This window comes from Solanum tuberosum, unplaced genomic scaffold, assembly GCF_000226075.1.
Source record: "Solanum tuberosum cultivar DM 1-3 516 R44 unplaced genomic scaffold, SolTub_3.0 scf00076, whole genome shotgun sequence".
Taxonomy (NCBI): Eukaryota; Viridiplantae; Streptophyta; class Magnoliopsida; order Solanales; family Solanaceae; genus Solanum; species Solanum tuberosum.
In genome coordinates, this window is record NW_006239000.1 from 821,801 (window position 1) to 837,456 (window position 15,656).

The 15,656-nt window shown below is 31.0% G+C and overlaps 2 protein-coding genes across 2 annotated transcripts; one reads left to right on the forward strand and one right to left on the reverse strand.

Moving 5' to 3' along the window:
- Positions 1-2,756: 2,756 nt before the first annotated feature.
- Positions 2,757-3,371, forward strand: LOC102600019 (uncharacterized). Its single transcript, XM_006346036.2, has one exon. It carries the CDS (start codon positions 2,931-2,933, stop codon positions 3,159-3,161), a length of 231 nt encoding a protein of 76 aa, XP_006346098.1. The 5' UTR covers positions 2,757-2,930; the 3' UTR covers positions 3,162-3,371.
- Positions 3,372-5,647: 2,276 nt separating this feature from the next.
- Positions 5,648-8,212, reverse strand: LOC102600340 (BTB/POZ domain-containing protein At1g55760). Its single transcript, XM_006346037.2, has 4 exons — positions 7,732-8,212; positions 7,221-7,366; positions 6,989-7,107; positions 5,648-6,478 (listed from the first exon to the last, which is right to left on the reverse strand). The coding sequence occupies exons 1-4, from the start codon at positions 7,848-7,850 to the stop codon at positions 5,876-5,878; spliced, it is 987 nt and encodes a 328-aa protein (XP_006346099.1). The 5' UTR covers positions 7,851-8,212; the 3' UTR covers positions 5,648-5,875.
- Positions 8,213-15,656: the final 7,444 nt, after the last annotated feature.

The window sequence follows — 15,656 nt, forward strand, 5'->3', positions numbered from 1 at the left end:
CGAAGATCTATCAGAAACAGTTCATAATTCTTCACAAATCTATTTGTGCGATTATGTATGTTATTGTCACTGGTGTTGTTAAATTTTGAAGAATTATGTGTATTTCAATTTTGTTGTGATGTATTGTCCTTCAACTATTATTATAGTACTTTCTTTTATCATCGGTTAATATAATATTTAGTTAATTAATATATCAATATTACATAATCAAACATTGTTTTTTATACTAAATAGAATAGAAAAAAACAATGTTTGGCTCATTATTAAATAATTATTTAAATGTGTGGCCTAGTGATAAGTAACATAAGATGATAACTATAGTAACATTATTTTTTTATATTAATTTAAGTCTCAATAAAAATAAATGAAGTGATGACTTTCTTATTAGTCTTCAAACTAATCCATGTCATAAGTGGGTAAAAAGAAACTATAGAAAAATATGCTAGTGGGATTTAAATTAGGGGATGTCAATGTCTAGTACTTTTAGTGGGTTCAAATGTCATTTTCTAGTTAAAATGTTGTAATGTTTCTCCTCATTAATTATTGATTCTAATTCGAATCTTAAAAATAAAAAAAATTATAATACTGAGCACTTTTCTTATAAACGAACATTATACGGAGAATATCTAGATTAGTCGAGTCAATAGGTTTAAAATACAAAATGATCAATGAATATAAGAAGTTCCAATACAATGTTAAAATAATACTTAAAAGGATATTATCTTAACTAATGAGTTCCATCTTAAATAAATATTATACAATGTAAATCTAAATTAGTCGTGTTAATATATTTCAAATACTAGATGATTACTGATTAAAAAAAAAGGTGTGAAAACAATGTTAAACCATGAAAAATATTTTGATACTTATTGGAAATAAATAATTGTTGATTTATACTGCAAACTTATCGAAAGGATATTGGGCTTGGGTCGAGCTAAAACTTGAATAGTTCACTCCATAAAATTCATGGGCCCAATCAATTATACAATCGTGGGCTTTTATCTGTCCAACTCTAGCCAGGCTTTGGTAGAAAACATTGGAAAGTGCACGGATATCTGATTTTGATGTCATCATTTAATTTGTACTCGGATTTTTATTTATTTGGTATGTATATCCATTTTGAACATTTTCAGACACGTGGTGATTGAAGTTTTATAGAATTGAAGTTCATATATATACAGTTATATGTGTATGAGTTCAACTATTTTCCGGCCGAACTTATGTGATGGAAGTTCAATCATTTTTGTATGACTTCCACTTTTGTTGTCGAAGTTCATGCACGTATCAATACATGTCATGGAATTTGTAAATTCAACTTGTATATGTAAAACTCGAAAGCAATAATATGAAATTAAAAATAAAAAGTAGATTGATGCACTTCATTATAAATAGTAACCTCTATTTATAAAATTAAATTAAATTTGAATTGTATTATTAATATGTCAATAATTTACAACAAGAGGATGACAAAATCCATATTATGTTTGAGGTTTAGCTAAAACAAACAAATGGGCTAATAGTGCAATAGTAGGACCAAACTTTTAAAAAGTTTAGGCAAAAATTATTATTCACTTTTTTTGTGTATTGAGAACCTTTTCATGGGAGAGAGTATCAATTGTAAACGGATAATACATTTTAAATCAGAGGCGAAATCAAAAAATTTAATTTACGTATTTTGAATCATAATTTTTTTCTGTTTTTTAGTACATATTAAATATATATTTTCAACACAAAAAAATTACTGGATTTTGTCCCTCAAATGTAAAAGGACGTATAAAATAAGTTATAAAGTGACTAATAATTGCTCTTTTTGAATACGTTCAACGTAACCATGAATTCAATGCCGTAACGCCACAAATTCATTAACGTAACAATTAGGAACACAAATAAATGTTTTACGTAAATAAAAAAAAGAGTAAAAGAAAATTAATCGTCAAAGTCTAAGATAAGTTCATCTTGCTTATATCTTGCTTGTAACGACACTAAATCGAAAAATCTAAATTCGATAAATCTAAATTAATTATTCATTCTATTTCAATTTATGTGAGTCAGTTTGAAAAAAAGACAATTTGATGGGTAAGTTCTAGTATGTGCAGAGTTCGGAAAAGGTCTTGAATCACAAAAATCTATTACATACAGTTTTATTTTTTCACGGTTTGAACTTGTAACCTACATATTGACATATAATTAAAAGACATTAAAACGTAATTGGGATTTGAAAGAGGATATATTTAACATTTGTATAACTTGATGACTGAAACTTAGGATTCTAAACATTTTATAATACAAAAATTTTAAAAAATCTCACTAAGAATAAAGTGTTAGTTTAAAGTTAAAACTTATAGCAGTACGATATATAAATGAAAAATTGCTCATATAATAAACACTCACACCTCAATTTTTTAGATTATAAATTTGAATCACTAATAGAGTAAAAAGGTAAAAGCTTTCGAAAAGAAGTAAAGTATGATTATCTTTTTTCGAAAAATACTATAATAGTTATAAATGGTATAAATATAAAACACGTCATGTATAGTATAAAATATAAAACATGTCATGTTTTCAAAATCAAAGTAATAAAATTAAATTTAATTATTAGTAAGTGTGTAGAATAAATTGCGGAGCAACGGTAGGATCGAGAAGATTTATCCAAATCTCTCAATCGAAAAGGTTTATCCAAATCTGTCAATATTACATAAATTAAGACGGAAAGAAAGAAAGAGAATATATTTTTGTTGAGATATGATTTATTACTTTAAAAAGCAGAAACGATGCGTAGAGTAACCGCTAGCCATCAGTAGAAGCCCAACACTCCTTTTCCTTCTCCAACAAATCAACTGCTCTCATCACTATATATAATACAAATTCATCCAATTGCAGTTTGCAGAACCCATAATTTTCAACTTTTTTTGCAGATCGAGAAAGAAAAGATGTGTTGCGGCGGTAGAATGTGCATGATGTGTGTATGCCTAATAGCAATTGTGGTGGCGATCGGGTTTTTGTTCGGATTTGGAGTTTTCAAAAATGGATTTCATAAATTGAAGGATACTTTTCATCTCGCTGATAATTGTATCAATGCTGCTGCTTCTCACTGTTCTTCTTCAAGGCCCTTTCTAGGTTTTCCTCTTGCTAATTCCACTGCTCCTTCGCCATCGAATTAGATTCTGATTTTTCATTATGAATTTAGCATTATAGATCTGTTTATTCGTTTATATAATGGTGTAGTAGTTAATTTTGTGTAAAGCGCTCGTCATTTTTGCTTTGTATTTTTTCTTTGATGTTGAATTTAATTAGTTAATCCTGTTCTGTTTTAGATCCAAATTCATAATTCATCCTGTTTTTATGTTATATATTCATGACTAAATTCATACAAAAGCGCTAGATGCTTTCTTTTTATCTTTTTGATACCCAATAAAAAGATGTCTATGGGATTACTTGAAAGAGCATTATGTATTCATGAAATTAGTCGGGGTATGGATGTTTAGGTCCATCCCAAGATGCCTTTGGGTTGATGTTCACACCTAATCCACCGTGTAGTCAGCCTCACGTTGTGCTTGATTGGCGAGTCTATCGTTGCTGCTCTTCAAACCTTCGAGTGCCGATCTTTGATTGATCAGCTCCGATCACAAACAAGTATGATAATAAATTTAATACTGAATAGTCTGCAAACTGCAAAGTTTGTGATAGAAGGGGTTCACGTTTTTCACTTTACTGTTTTAATAAATTTATTCGACTAACTTTTCTTTGGTCTTTTCAGGAATTTAAAAATTAAATGGACGTTTGCACTCTGCTTTAATTTGCTTTTTTAAGTACCTTTTTCTGTTATAAAAGAACCTAACTTTTTCCCTACAAAAATACTAGCCTAACAAAGTAACAATTGTTGTGTCCGGTGTTCGTATCTCGATTATTTTATCGGATATCTATTAATACTATTGATATCAGATAAATTAACATTTTATATCAACTATTTGTTAAGTACCTTTTACCTTTACATAAGGATCATATAACTTTGTTCACAAATACAAATAAGGACATTACCCGAAATCATTATCTTTTCACTAAGATTTGAACCTGATCTTTTTACGTTGTTGTTTATGGACATTTGTATGTACATTGACAATATTAACAATACAAAATCTAGTGATGGGTGGATAAGATACACAAGTACAATAAACTCAAAATGTCAAGTACAATAATTCAATGTGTACTTTACAGGACCTACAGAGAAAAGAACCAACTAAAAAGAAAAGAAAATATTTCCATTAGATCTTTTTATGTTGGATAACAGATTGCACAGAAATTCCTTAATCTTCTGAACACAGAATCGAGATTTCAACTTTATGAGTTAGATGACCATTTTCAAGTGGTAATAAAAAGACGTTATTTGAGCAAAAGCTACGAGATCAAGCTGAACCTATATTGACGTTATTTGAGCAAAAGCTACGAGACATTACTTTTTGAAATACATTGGAGACTGTTCCTTTTACACATTAAGGCCCAAATGAAACCCAAGCCCATAATTTGTTGTCATCTTTTCTTATCTTATTTGGTTTCTTTTCCTTGGCCCAAATCAAAGAGAATGTTCCCATGATATTCTAGTAATATTCCCTCCATATTCTTTATCAAGTCTTGCTTTCATTTGCTGGTTGAAGTCCCTAATAGAGGAGAGTTCAAAAATGATGGAAATTGATATCTTGTTGCATTAAAATCAAATTGGAGAGATCAATTCACCGGGCGCTCCAATCGTCAACTCTCTTGTCATCATGTCACCAACTTTCTTGACCTTTCGACGATGGACAGACATTCGTTAGCCCTCATAAAGCATCGAAAATCTTCTTTCGAGGTGAGAATCTCCCTACTCTGTTAAAGTATTCTTTTCCATAAAAAAAGACTGCTTGGTTCATTTGACTTAAGAAAAACGTTATCCTCGTATCACATATCATGTTTTTAAATTAAGAAACATATTGAATACATAGACGACACCTTAAACTTGTTCGATTTTAGATAGCTAAACTAGGAATGGTATACTCAAACGCCACAGAGACATGTTTAGGTATAGCTTTTACTGAAAAGTTAAACATATCACAAAGAAATTAAGTATGTGTGGTATTATATGAAAGGTTGCTTCACTGGAAGGTATGCCTTGATATTGACTGTTTACCTTCTGGCTAGGCAAAGGTACATTGCTTAGTTTGTTACATCATCTTCAACAAATCTTTCTTAAGTAATGAGTCACCATGATTTCTTAAATGTTAACTAACCTTTTCAAAACAAAAACAACAACAACTGAGGGCAGGGGAAGAAAATTACAAGGTGGAGAATCGAACTCCCACCAACAAGGTGAAAGTTCAAGTAGTCAATCAGCTAAGCTACTACGATTCCACAAATGCTAACTAACTCAATCATGAGTAAGGAAATAAGGTTATCAAATCCATAACAAAGCCATAGGCATGGACACTAGTGAAAGTTTTCATCTAGTATCTGAAATTCACTACTCGCTCCTTGAGAGGAGTTTTTTCATTTCCAAGAACCTGAAACCTCTGATTAAGGGTACAAGTATTTTATCTATCACATCACAATTCGATTCTTAACAAACAACAAGTACACGTCACGTGTACTACACACATTTATGCAAATCTTTTTGACATGCTATTGATAATCATAAATATATCACAATGATATCGACGTTCATAAGCTCAATGGTAACATATGTTTCAGTAAAATCAAATTTATGTACAAGATTGAGTATACACAAACCAAAATATATTGCCCAGTAAACATATGTTAACACACTGATCTGGTAAGCAATACTGAATCAATCAAGCAGCAGGAACTTTGCCATGTTCAATTTTTCCCCTTAAGCTCAAAAAATACATCAGAATCCTTTCCAAGCAGCAAGAACTTCGTGGAAGATTTCACCGATGATTTCTCTGTCTGCATGTTGCAGAAATGCAGAGAAATCATCTCTTATATCGAATATTTTACCAAACCTCACGAGATACCTCATACAACAGGCCTTCAGGTTTGGCAGTTGATAAAGAGAAGCAGTTTGGAGCCTCTCAAGAACATTCTTCGCGTCAATGTCTTCCATTAGACTTTCATGACATGCCTCCTTTAAATCTGAGAGGTCGTACTTATCAGCTGCTCGAAGCAAAGCCAGTCGATGGGTTAAAAATTCTTCATTTTGTATGTTCCCGTAAATGTAATTCAGAAAGCATTGGCAAGCTTCTATTGACATGTCGGAGATGTTTATAGCAGATAATTCTTTCTCTTTGAGGTCATGGGAGAACATGCTTCGGAAGACAGGTGACCTTGCAGCAAGAACTGCACGATGCGCTCCAATGCTTCCATCTGAAGCATTGATTATGATGTCCGTGTGAATGCTCTCAGACAACATTCGGCCAAGTGATGACAGAGCAGTTGCATTCGATTGCTTCTCGGTTAATCCTTCATCCCAGATAGAGCACAGCTCCCCACTCTGCCAGTTCACAAAACACAAATGAACATGAATGAGGAACACTAAGGTAATCTTCCACGCTTAAGTTTCCACATGGTTAGAGAAGTTTTGAAATGTAACATTAGAAACATCTCATCCGTTGAACAAACTTTATCCTTACTGGTGGAGCAGAACATCACGTTAGGCAGTACATGGCTAATCCAGAATCAAGACATTGTGAGTTCTGAAAAGTATATCTAACTCTTTATACTTTATTTTCGACATATATATAGTGGTAGACACCAAAACACTGGATTCTATGGAACCAGTGAACACATGGTTGGATCCTTCACTGAGATTAGATTTGACCGGGAAGAAATCTAATGCATCCAAATAAAAGAGTTTTGGCAGAAACGAACTATGATGCATCCAAAATTAAGTTTTTGTGTATCAAAAGAATCGTTTATGTCACTTTATTAAGGAAAACATGCTCCATATGAATATCTGAACATAGTAATAACTGAAAAAGACGAGGAAATGAGGAAACAGTACATTAGGCGTTGCAGTCTTCAGATCAAGGAATTCAACGTCAATGATGAACTTCCCGGTTAAGGGGATTTCAATAGGCCAAACAAAATCGTCGCTACTCTTGAGTTGCTTCTCTATAACTTCTACAATGTCAAAAAAAAAAGAAAAAGACACCTTTAATCACAAAAACACAACTTTACATCAGGATATCAACAAAAACATGTATAAAAGACTGATGAGTTTAAGACATTGGTACCAGGGTGAATCAAAGTCTTGCGATCTCCCAACGACGAGATTAATCTAATAATAAAAGATGCAATTGGAGGATTCTCTCTTGTGAAATTTGATATCTCTGGATATAATTTAATAGACAATGTCCTGTTCTTCTCCACAGCTAAATGCCTTCGCAATCAAACAAAAATATTTTCAATCAACATAACGTACACTCCTCTAAAACTCAAAATTGTCACTACCATTCATTTACACTATCATAGTGAACTATCTCCCCTTTTCAATCAACTATCGAAAATAACCTTTCTATCTCTACGAGGTACTAGTAAGGTTTGTGTACACTCTATATCATTCCCAGACCCTACTTGTGGAATTACACTGTATATGTTATTGTTGTAGTAGCTCCACCTTCGTTCTCAGACTATAAAAACAGAGAACAGAGGCGGAGCTATAGGGTTCAGTCATTTTTGAATTCAATAAGCTGATCAGATGAAAAATAAACAAATTGGGTGGATTTTGAATATAAAAAAACTGACCAATTCCATTTTCCGATCTTGAAAGGATCTGATTTGCGATAAGTACATGAAGCCAAATTGTCGATTCGCCATTGAGCAAGACGAGAAGTAGTATCAACACGATAAGCAGAATCACTCATCTTAGAAAACACAAGCGCCGCCGTGATTTCATGGATACAATCGAATAAACCTTCCAACAATAAATCTCCGTGCTTTCCCAGCTTTGCTTTTTTTCTCTATATTCCTCATACACAAATCAATTTTTAATGCTTCTACTTCCACTGTAAATAGGTTTTTTTTTATAGCTATTTTAAGGGTTTTTTCTTCTTGTGGGTATGGCCCCAATTGTGTAAAGATTTTGGACACGCAAGAGGGTCTCTTGATATTGCTTTACGCCATTGATAGTGAAGTTTTGCAGAGAGGTTTTAGTTTTGTTTTTGTTTTGAGAAAAAATTGGGAGACAGAGAAAGGATTTTTATTCTTTTTTTTTGGGTGATTTGTTTGGCTTACACTACACTTCAGGGATGATTGTTACTCTGATTATATAATAGTAGCATTGTTCCGCGCGGATTAAATTATTTTGAGATTATAATTTTTTAAATTTAAGATTTTATTTGATTTGTGGACTAAATTATTTTGGAATTATAATTTTACAAATTTAATGAGATAAAATGATATGTTCAAATTAAATTTGAGTTTGTAGTATTTTTGGTCATGTGTAAATCCTTAGGAAAGTAAACAGAATGTTTAATTTTTGGTTCTTTCAAGCAAAGTATATTTGCTTTTGTTTGCAATATTTCTAACTCCATCCACTAATTTTTAATTCTTTTATTCCTTTTCTTTTGTGGATTTTTTTTTCAATTTTTATTGCAACATTCTTTCTCTTAATTAATTATCAGTTTAGCGGAATAGATGAGATTCTTTCACTCTCATTTTATTATGAAAACGGACGTTTGAATCTAATTTAATATAAGAAATTAGTTTAAGAGATGATTATTATTAAAACCATATAATAAAATCACACACATGCATATGCTTGATAATTGAAGTTGAACGATATATAATTGGATATATTTGATTCCAATTTTTGATACCATGTTAGATAGATGAACATTAGAATTTAGGAATGAAATCCTTATTAGTGAGACGTTTTAAGTCTCTAATAGGTTATACACGATACGAGTTTGAATTAATTGGATGAATAGTGGGTGGGTGGTAGTTAGATCAATGTCTATGGCCCATGCAACAGTTATGCCAAATGTCACGTAGAGTAGCACTATATTTTCATAATATTTAGCTCTAAATACGTTTCAATTAAAAAGAATATATATTCTTCAACTATTACGATTATAATATAAACTACAAGTCAAAATTGATGTAGTATAAAGTTCGTGTCTAGGAAAAAATCTTATTGTTGCACTTTATATTTAATAATCATCCAAATATTCAGGTTGATTTTAATAAACAATAATTAAACACGGTATGTATTGTCTTTATTATTTGTTTGAATAATGATCACAAAATCTCAACTTATTATAATTGATTAATCAGATATTTGGTTAACTATGGTTTCTTTTTCTTTTCAAAACATCACCATCTCATTAAAATATTGAAGAAAATTTGCGGACGTCTTTAGTATAAATTTTTATTCATTAATTTAATAAAATTTAAGAATTGCAAAAATATAAACGTTAAGTTTCTCGAGCCAAATAAAGAAGAGTTACCACAAGTTAACGAATAGTTAATTGTATAACTATGATTGATTATGCCTTCTAAATACTTAAAATAAAATGAAACAAATTTAGAGAAATTTATGTAAATTATAGTGTTTTGGGAAGGTAAAAAAGCACAAGTCTTATTTCTACAAAGGTTATTTTTTATTGATCTTTGACAATCCTCCTTTTTTATTCAAATTTGAGACCGAAATATAATCGAGTTCACAAAGAGAGTTAATTGAGTAAAATTTGTAAATCGAATTAATATAGTCAAAACAAATTAAAGCATTCGTCATCTTCCTTAATCAATTTACCGTACCTTAATTTAAAATCAAAGTTGAATTTTTCACAAAGAAGTAGTTGAAAAACTTAAAACATTTGGTGCATTAAAAGTGACACTTTAATTTTTCTTCAAATATATACTATACTTTTAAAAAAGAAATATATTATTATAAAGTTTAATTATTATGCACTACTATGATTTTTCATCTCAAATGACCTCCAAAGCATACAATCAATTGTATTAAAATTCATTTTTTTAATATATTTTTTCTTAACATTTAAAATATCTTTTATGGTCCCCGTAATGTCTGGAAAGAAACAAACAAACTTTTAACGTAGAATAGAAGTAGTGACACGTAAACCCATGTAGGTATGTGTATTTGGTATTCTCATTAATCAACACATACATATTTCTTTATTTTGTTTTCAGGAGGTTTGATATTCACGTTGAAGCTTTGATTAATTTAAATTCATGTTATATAAAATTTATATATGTCTAATCTTGATAAATAGAGTTATCTAATATTTGTTACGTTACTGATGGTATTAAACTTTATCCGATGATCTAAGAAAAAACCAGTCTTATCTTTGAATTTATTCTCTGATATCTATCAAGGTGATAAATATCCTGTGAAATTAATTAAGGTGTACGTAAATGCCTAGACTGATCATATAAAAAAAAAGTACCTATATTTTTTTAATTAAGATTTAATTTTTGCTGATCAATTTTGATTATATATCAACCTAACTTTAAAATGAATTGGTTTTGACGATCATGTATATTGAGTTAATAAATACTACTACAAATTATTAACACACTCAATTTAATTAGACGGTTCATAGGGGAAGTGGACTCCAATCATACTTCACTGTTTTTTAATATCCAACTTGTAATATATTGGACTAAAATATATACTATATTTTAGAGAGTAGCGTATCATATATCTACTTAACTCTGGATCTTTGCCATTAAGGATAGTGATGAAATGAATAAAATTCTTTTTATCTTTAATTAAATTTCAAATTTGAATTCAGAGAAAAATTCTAATGAAAAATACTTTTTTTAATGAACTTTATGCGATATGAATCTAAATAAATTAATACTCAAAACAAAATTTAATATTAAGATTAATGATGCAAACTTGATGGAGATGCAAAAGCAAAATATGAGGTGGGGGCAATGATCAAAAGGATCTTTTTCATTAGAATCTTACAAGCAATCTTTTTATTGGAAGAGAAATGGCAACTTGACAAGAAAGGTATCTATTTTGTGTTGTGTGGGGGCAATATAATGCATCTTTTTATTAGAATCTTGCAAGCAATATCTTTATTTATCTCATCTTTCACTTATTTTCCATTGTCAAGTCTTTGTTTATAGTAATATAGTTTAAGACAACTTGTATCAAAGGTTTAGATATATTCATTGATTTTAATTCGAATTATATATAAAGTTTAAATAAGGGGTTATAATAATTCTAAGTCACACGTAACTCTTGATTCTGAATTTATTTGTATCAATCGATCTTTCTACTAGTTGAAAGTATGATGTAATATATAGTTGATTTGTAAGTCTTTTTTTTTGCTACACGAACTTGTTACTCTTATATTGAATGTCATAAATATTCATCGATCGTTGAGAATTCTATAAGTTTTCTCCTAGCGTCAACTATTGCATTCATAAAAAGTATATGCCGACATTATTTATAAAGAGATAATTTCTATCTTTAAATAACATAAATATATCGTTGATTAATTTTATTTGATGATTAACTAGCGATGAATTATCATATACTTATATTAGTTATTATTTATTTACCAACAGACTAGCAATAAATTTTATTTTTTTAGCAAATATTAGAGAGTTAATGTTGTATCGAATAGATTTTCAGTAACATGGGATATTGGGGTTAATTATTAGATTAAAATCATAGTGACTTACACTGTTTTGATTCAACCAGAAATATATAGGAATTTGTGGTGGAGGGGGGGGGGGGGGGGGTGGGGTTGGGGGGGGGGGGGGGGGGGGGGGGGGGGGGGGGGGGGGGGGGGGGGGGGGGGGGGGGGGGGGGGGGGGGGGGGGGGGGGGGGGGGGGGGGGGGGGGGGGGGGGGGGGGGGGGGGGGGGGGGGGGGGGGGGGGGGGGGGGGGGGGGGGGGGGGGGGGGGGGGGGGGGGGGGGGGGGGGGGGGGGGGGGGGGGGGGGGGGGGGGGGGGGGGGGGGGGGGGGGGGGGGGGGGGGGGGGGGGGGGGGGGGGGGGGGGGGGGGGGGGGGGGGGGGGGGGGGGGGGGGGGGGGGGGGGGACTAGACTTGCATTAGTTTAATTTTCCATATCAATTAAATATTTTAATTGTTTTTTGTCATGACTTCTTCACTTTTGAGTTATTATTTCTTTTCTCGAACTCCTTTGATATTCTTGTTCTTAAGATGAGGGTCTATCAGAAATAATCTCTCTACTTTTCAAAATATGAATTAAGTCGGCTACACACTATCTTCTTTAGACCTCATATGTGGAATTACATTGAATATGCTATTATATATAATTAAATATTGTAATTAGTTATAATCAAGTTGATATTAGTTGGTTGTTCAACAACAAAAATACAGATAAGATAAATATAAAATTTTCCATCACTTGTACTCTAATTAATACAGGAGGAAAAAAGTCCAATATGTCTGCTCATTGGTTGTTGTGGAATATCAACAAACAAATAGTTTTTTTTTTAATAAAAAAATTGTGGTCGTAATTAATTTAATTACATCATGGAACTAGGATAATTTTAGCTGGTTAGTGTTGATGCTAATATAGGTTTAATGAGTTCTTCATGGTGTATTTCATAATTTGGGCCACTTTTATTTTGGTCAATCTCATAGTCTTAATTAGAAGGTAGATATTGAATACAAGAAAATTAGTGGATACTTAGTCCAAGGATGTTAATAGAGTTGAGTAATCAATGTTAAATTCTAATTAGTGGATACTAATTAGTCCAAGAATATACTGTTGATCATTGATTATTTGTCCACTATGATCCAAATATCAAGTCTTGCACCATCATATATATAACATGGCTAGTTTTCATTTGCTTAAAAATTCTGTTATGTTTCAATGATAGCAACTGATAACTAATGACTTGATTTTGGTTCCTATTAATGTCCTATGAGCTATGAAGTCCATTTGTAGTAGGAATGGTACTTGAGAATTCAAGAGTTGTTTGTATACTTTGGATTGGTTCATGTGTTTGACATACAGTAAGGATTATGGTGGAATTATAGATAAGTAGTTTTTCATTCATAATCAGCATTTTCAGATTTGAGTCTTGTTGAATACAAAGGCAATTGTCCAATAGAGGATTAATGTGGTGGTTGAATATAATTCGTCCACCCTTAGCTTGGGATCTTGATTCGAGCGTTGAATATGAATTTTTTTTTTTTGTTAAAGAGCATTATCTCCATAAATGAATTTTACGTAACGTGAATTTGAAATAATAAGTGAAAAACAAACTGTATCCTATTTAATCTCATTTATTTCCACATGAAGGCACAAAATCCTATTCAGTGTTTTGACTTTGTATATAAATTACATAGTCATGTAGAGACACTTGTTCAAAAAATTTGGTAGTTGCGCTACAATTTCTCTCTTCTTTTGAGTTAATTATGGTAATACATATCATGATACGTATTATTCGTTTTGGTCTAACAAACTTTTACGAATTTGTGTTTTGGACTGCATCATAATCAAAATTGGAAGTTTTTAATCTTAACCATGTGAACTTGTTCTCTACGTTAGTATGCTATATTATATTACATTTTTATTTTCCCTTCCTTGTTCGATTCAAAATGTTTCAAGTGTCATATGCATATGCACCCCCTTTTCTAAAGCTGGCTTGTGTAGAAGTCTGTCATTTTTTCTTTCTTTGATCCGCTCATTATATTTATGATATCGATCCTCCATTATGATATATATCACGTCCAATATAACTTAACATAGAATTATAATTTAATTTCACATATGAAATCTAAAAAGGATGGTTATGTACAGATCTTACCCTTCCTTTTCTGTGGTATAAAGACTGTTTCAAATGATCTTTCGAGTTCCAACTCAGGAAAATAGTTTTCTAGAACAACTTTAAAAAAATGTTATAATAAAAAGTTGTGATGAAAATAATGACCAACGAAACAACAAAGCTCATCGTGAAGTCAAATTGTTGTAGGGTAGACAAGAATTGAGAAACACCAAGTGTCCACTCTACTGTTCATGACATTAAATTTTAGTTGAAGGGGATAACAAGAAATCAAGATACTATTACAAGTAATCAATTAGTACATGTGGACAAGACAATTACCCACATTTTATGCTAATGTTTTGACATATTACACGACAAATAATGTTATTATAAGTAGTACACTTTCACTTTGTATATACAAAGATTTGCAAGAAAAAATCATGAGATGTCAAATTTTAATCTTCAATCGTTGAGGTTTGAATTTGAACAAGTCAAGCATAATTATTACGATAGTCTAAACTTCAGCCCAAAAATATGGAGTTGAGAACTGACCAAACCTAAATTCGTATCTCGAACAAAATTCATCTAATTCAAATTTTTAGTATGATTGAAACTCAAATTTTAAAACTATATTCATGGCAAATTAGTATGTAAATCGAATTTCATCGTATTTTACATGATATTATTTGGGAAAAACTTCAGAATATGACAAACATCCATATATATTCAAGAAAAATAGCTACATTTTAAATTTTTTTTCATGTTATATGGATATAATTAGATTATAAATAGCAAACTTAATTATATACAACTAAATAATTTTTTTTTTATAGATATTTAATATAATAAATAAATATTAAATAGGAAAGTAATTATTGAATGTCTAATTAATTATGGCAGGCACATTTGTGATCTTTTCTCATGTTTACCATCGTGAAATTTCTCTCTTTCATCAATATTCATACATCACATACTTTCTGATTTTTCCCCCCCAAATTCAAGATCATTTACATCACTGCAAGAGCAATTTTTGTGATTTTGTATCCATCAGATATCTTCTAATTGCATATTTATTTCGTTTTTATGAACATTATATATCTACACATCTACACTTTCTTCTATTTTCATAGGGTTTTGATTCAAGAATTTGTTTATCCATTTCAATGGCTGAAATTGATACTCCATGAAGGGTTACGAGAGATATAAATTTATTTGACAAATTGTTGGATGAACTACCTTCTTTTGATTTGTGTATTACTCAACAAGAAGTCAAAATTTTAGGCTTTACTGCTGCAATGGAGAACGAAAGAAGAACAAAAAAGGTTAATGACCATATACCCTTAAATATGCTTGAAAAAATCGAACATGCAAAATTAATAAAGAAGAAAAAAGGTTCAAAAGTGAAAACTAATCTTGAAAAAAAGGAGAAAAGTCAACAATATTGATTCAAGTGGGTGTGAAAAAAGAGCAGTCGAGCAGGAACAAGAGGAAAATGAAATTGAGATTTGTATGCTTTATTTTTTTAGTTTAATGTCATTTACTTGTATATCTCAACACATGTATTGTGTGCCATTGTCATTATATTATGGATTGTCCTCTTGTATTAAAATTGTTAGAAAATTTGATTTCGTATGCATGTGTATAGTTGTTAAAAAAATGAGTACAAGAAGAACATGAACAAAAAAGAGATTGAGGGTTCTTTGATTGTCAATTTTGGATATGGTAGAATACTTATATACATAGACATTTATACCATTATATAACCACAAGTTGAATTGTTGATCTGTGAATACAATTATATTTGAATACATAAGTACTCTGTCAAATTTAAAAAGTTGATTAGGGAATTCAAGTATAGTTGGATACATCAATACAATATTGTTGGCCTTTCAAAAATTTATTTACAAGAATACTTATACAGTTTGATACCCACAAATTGTATCTTTTTT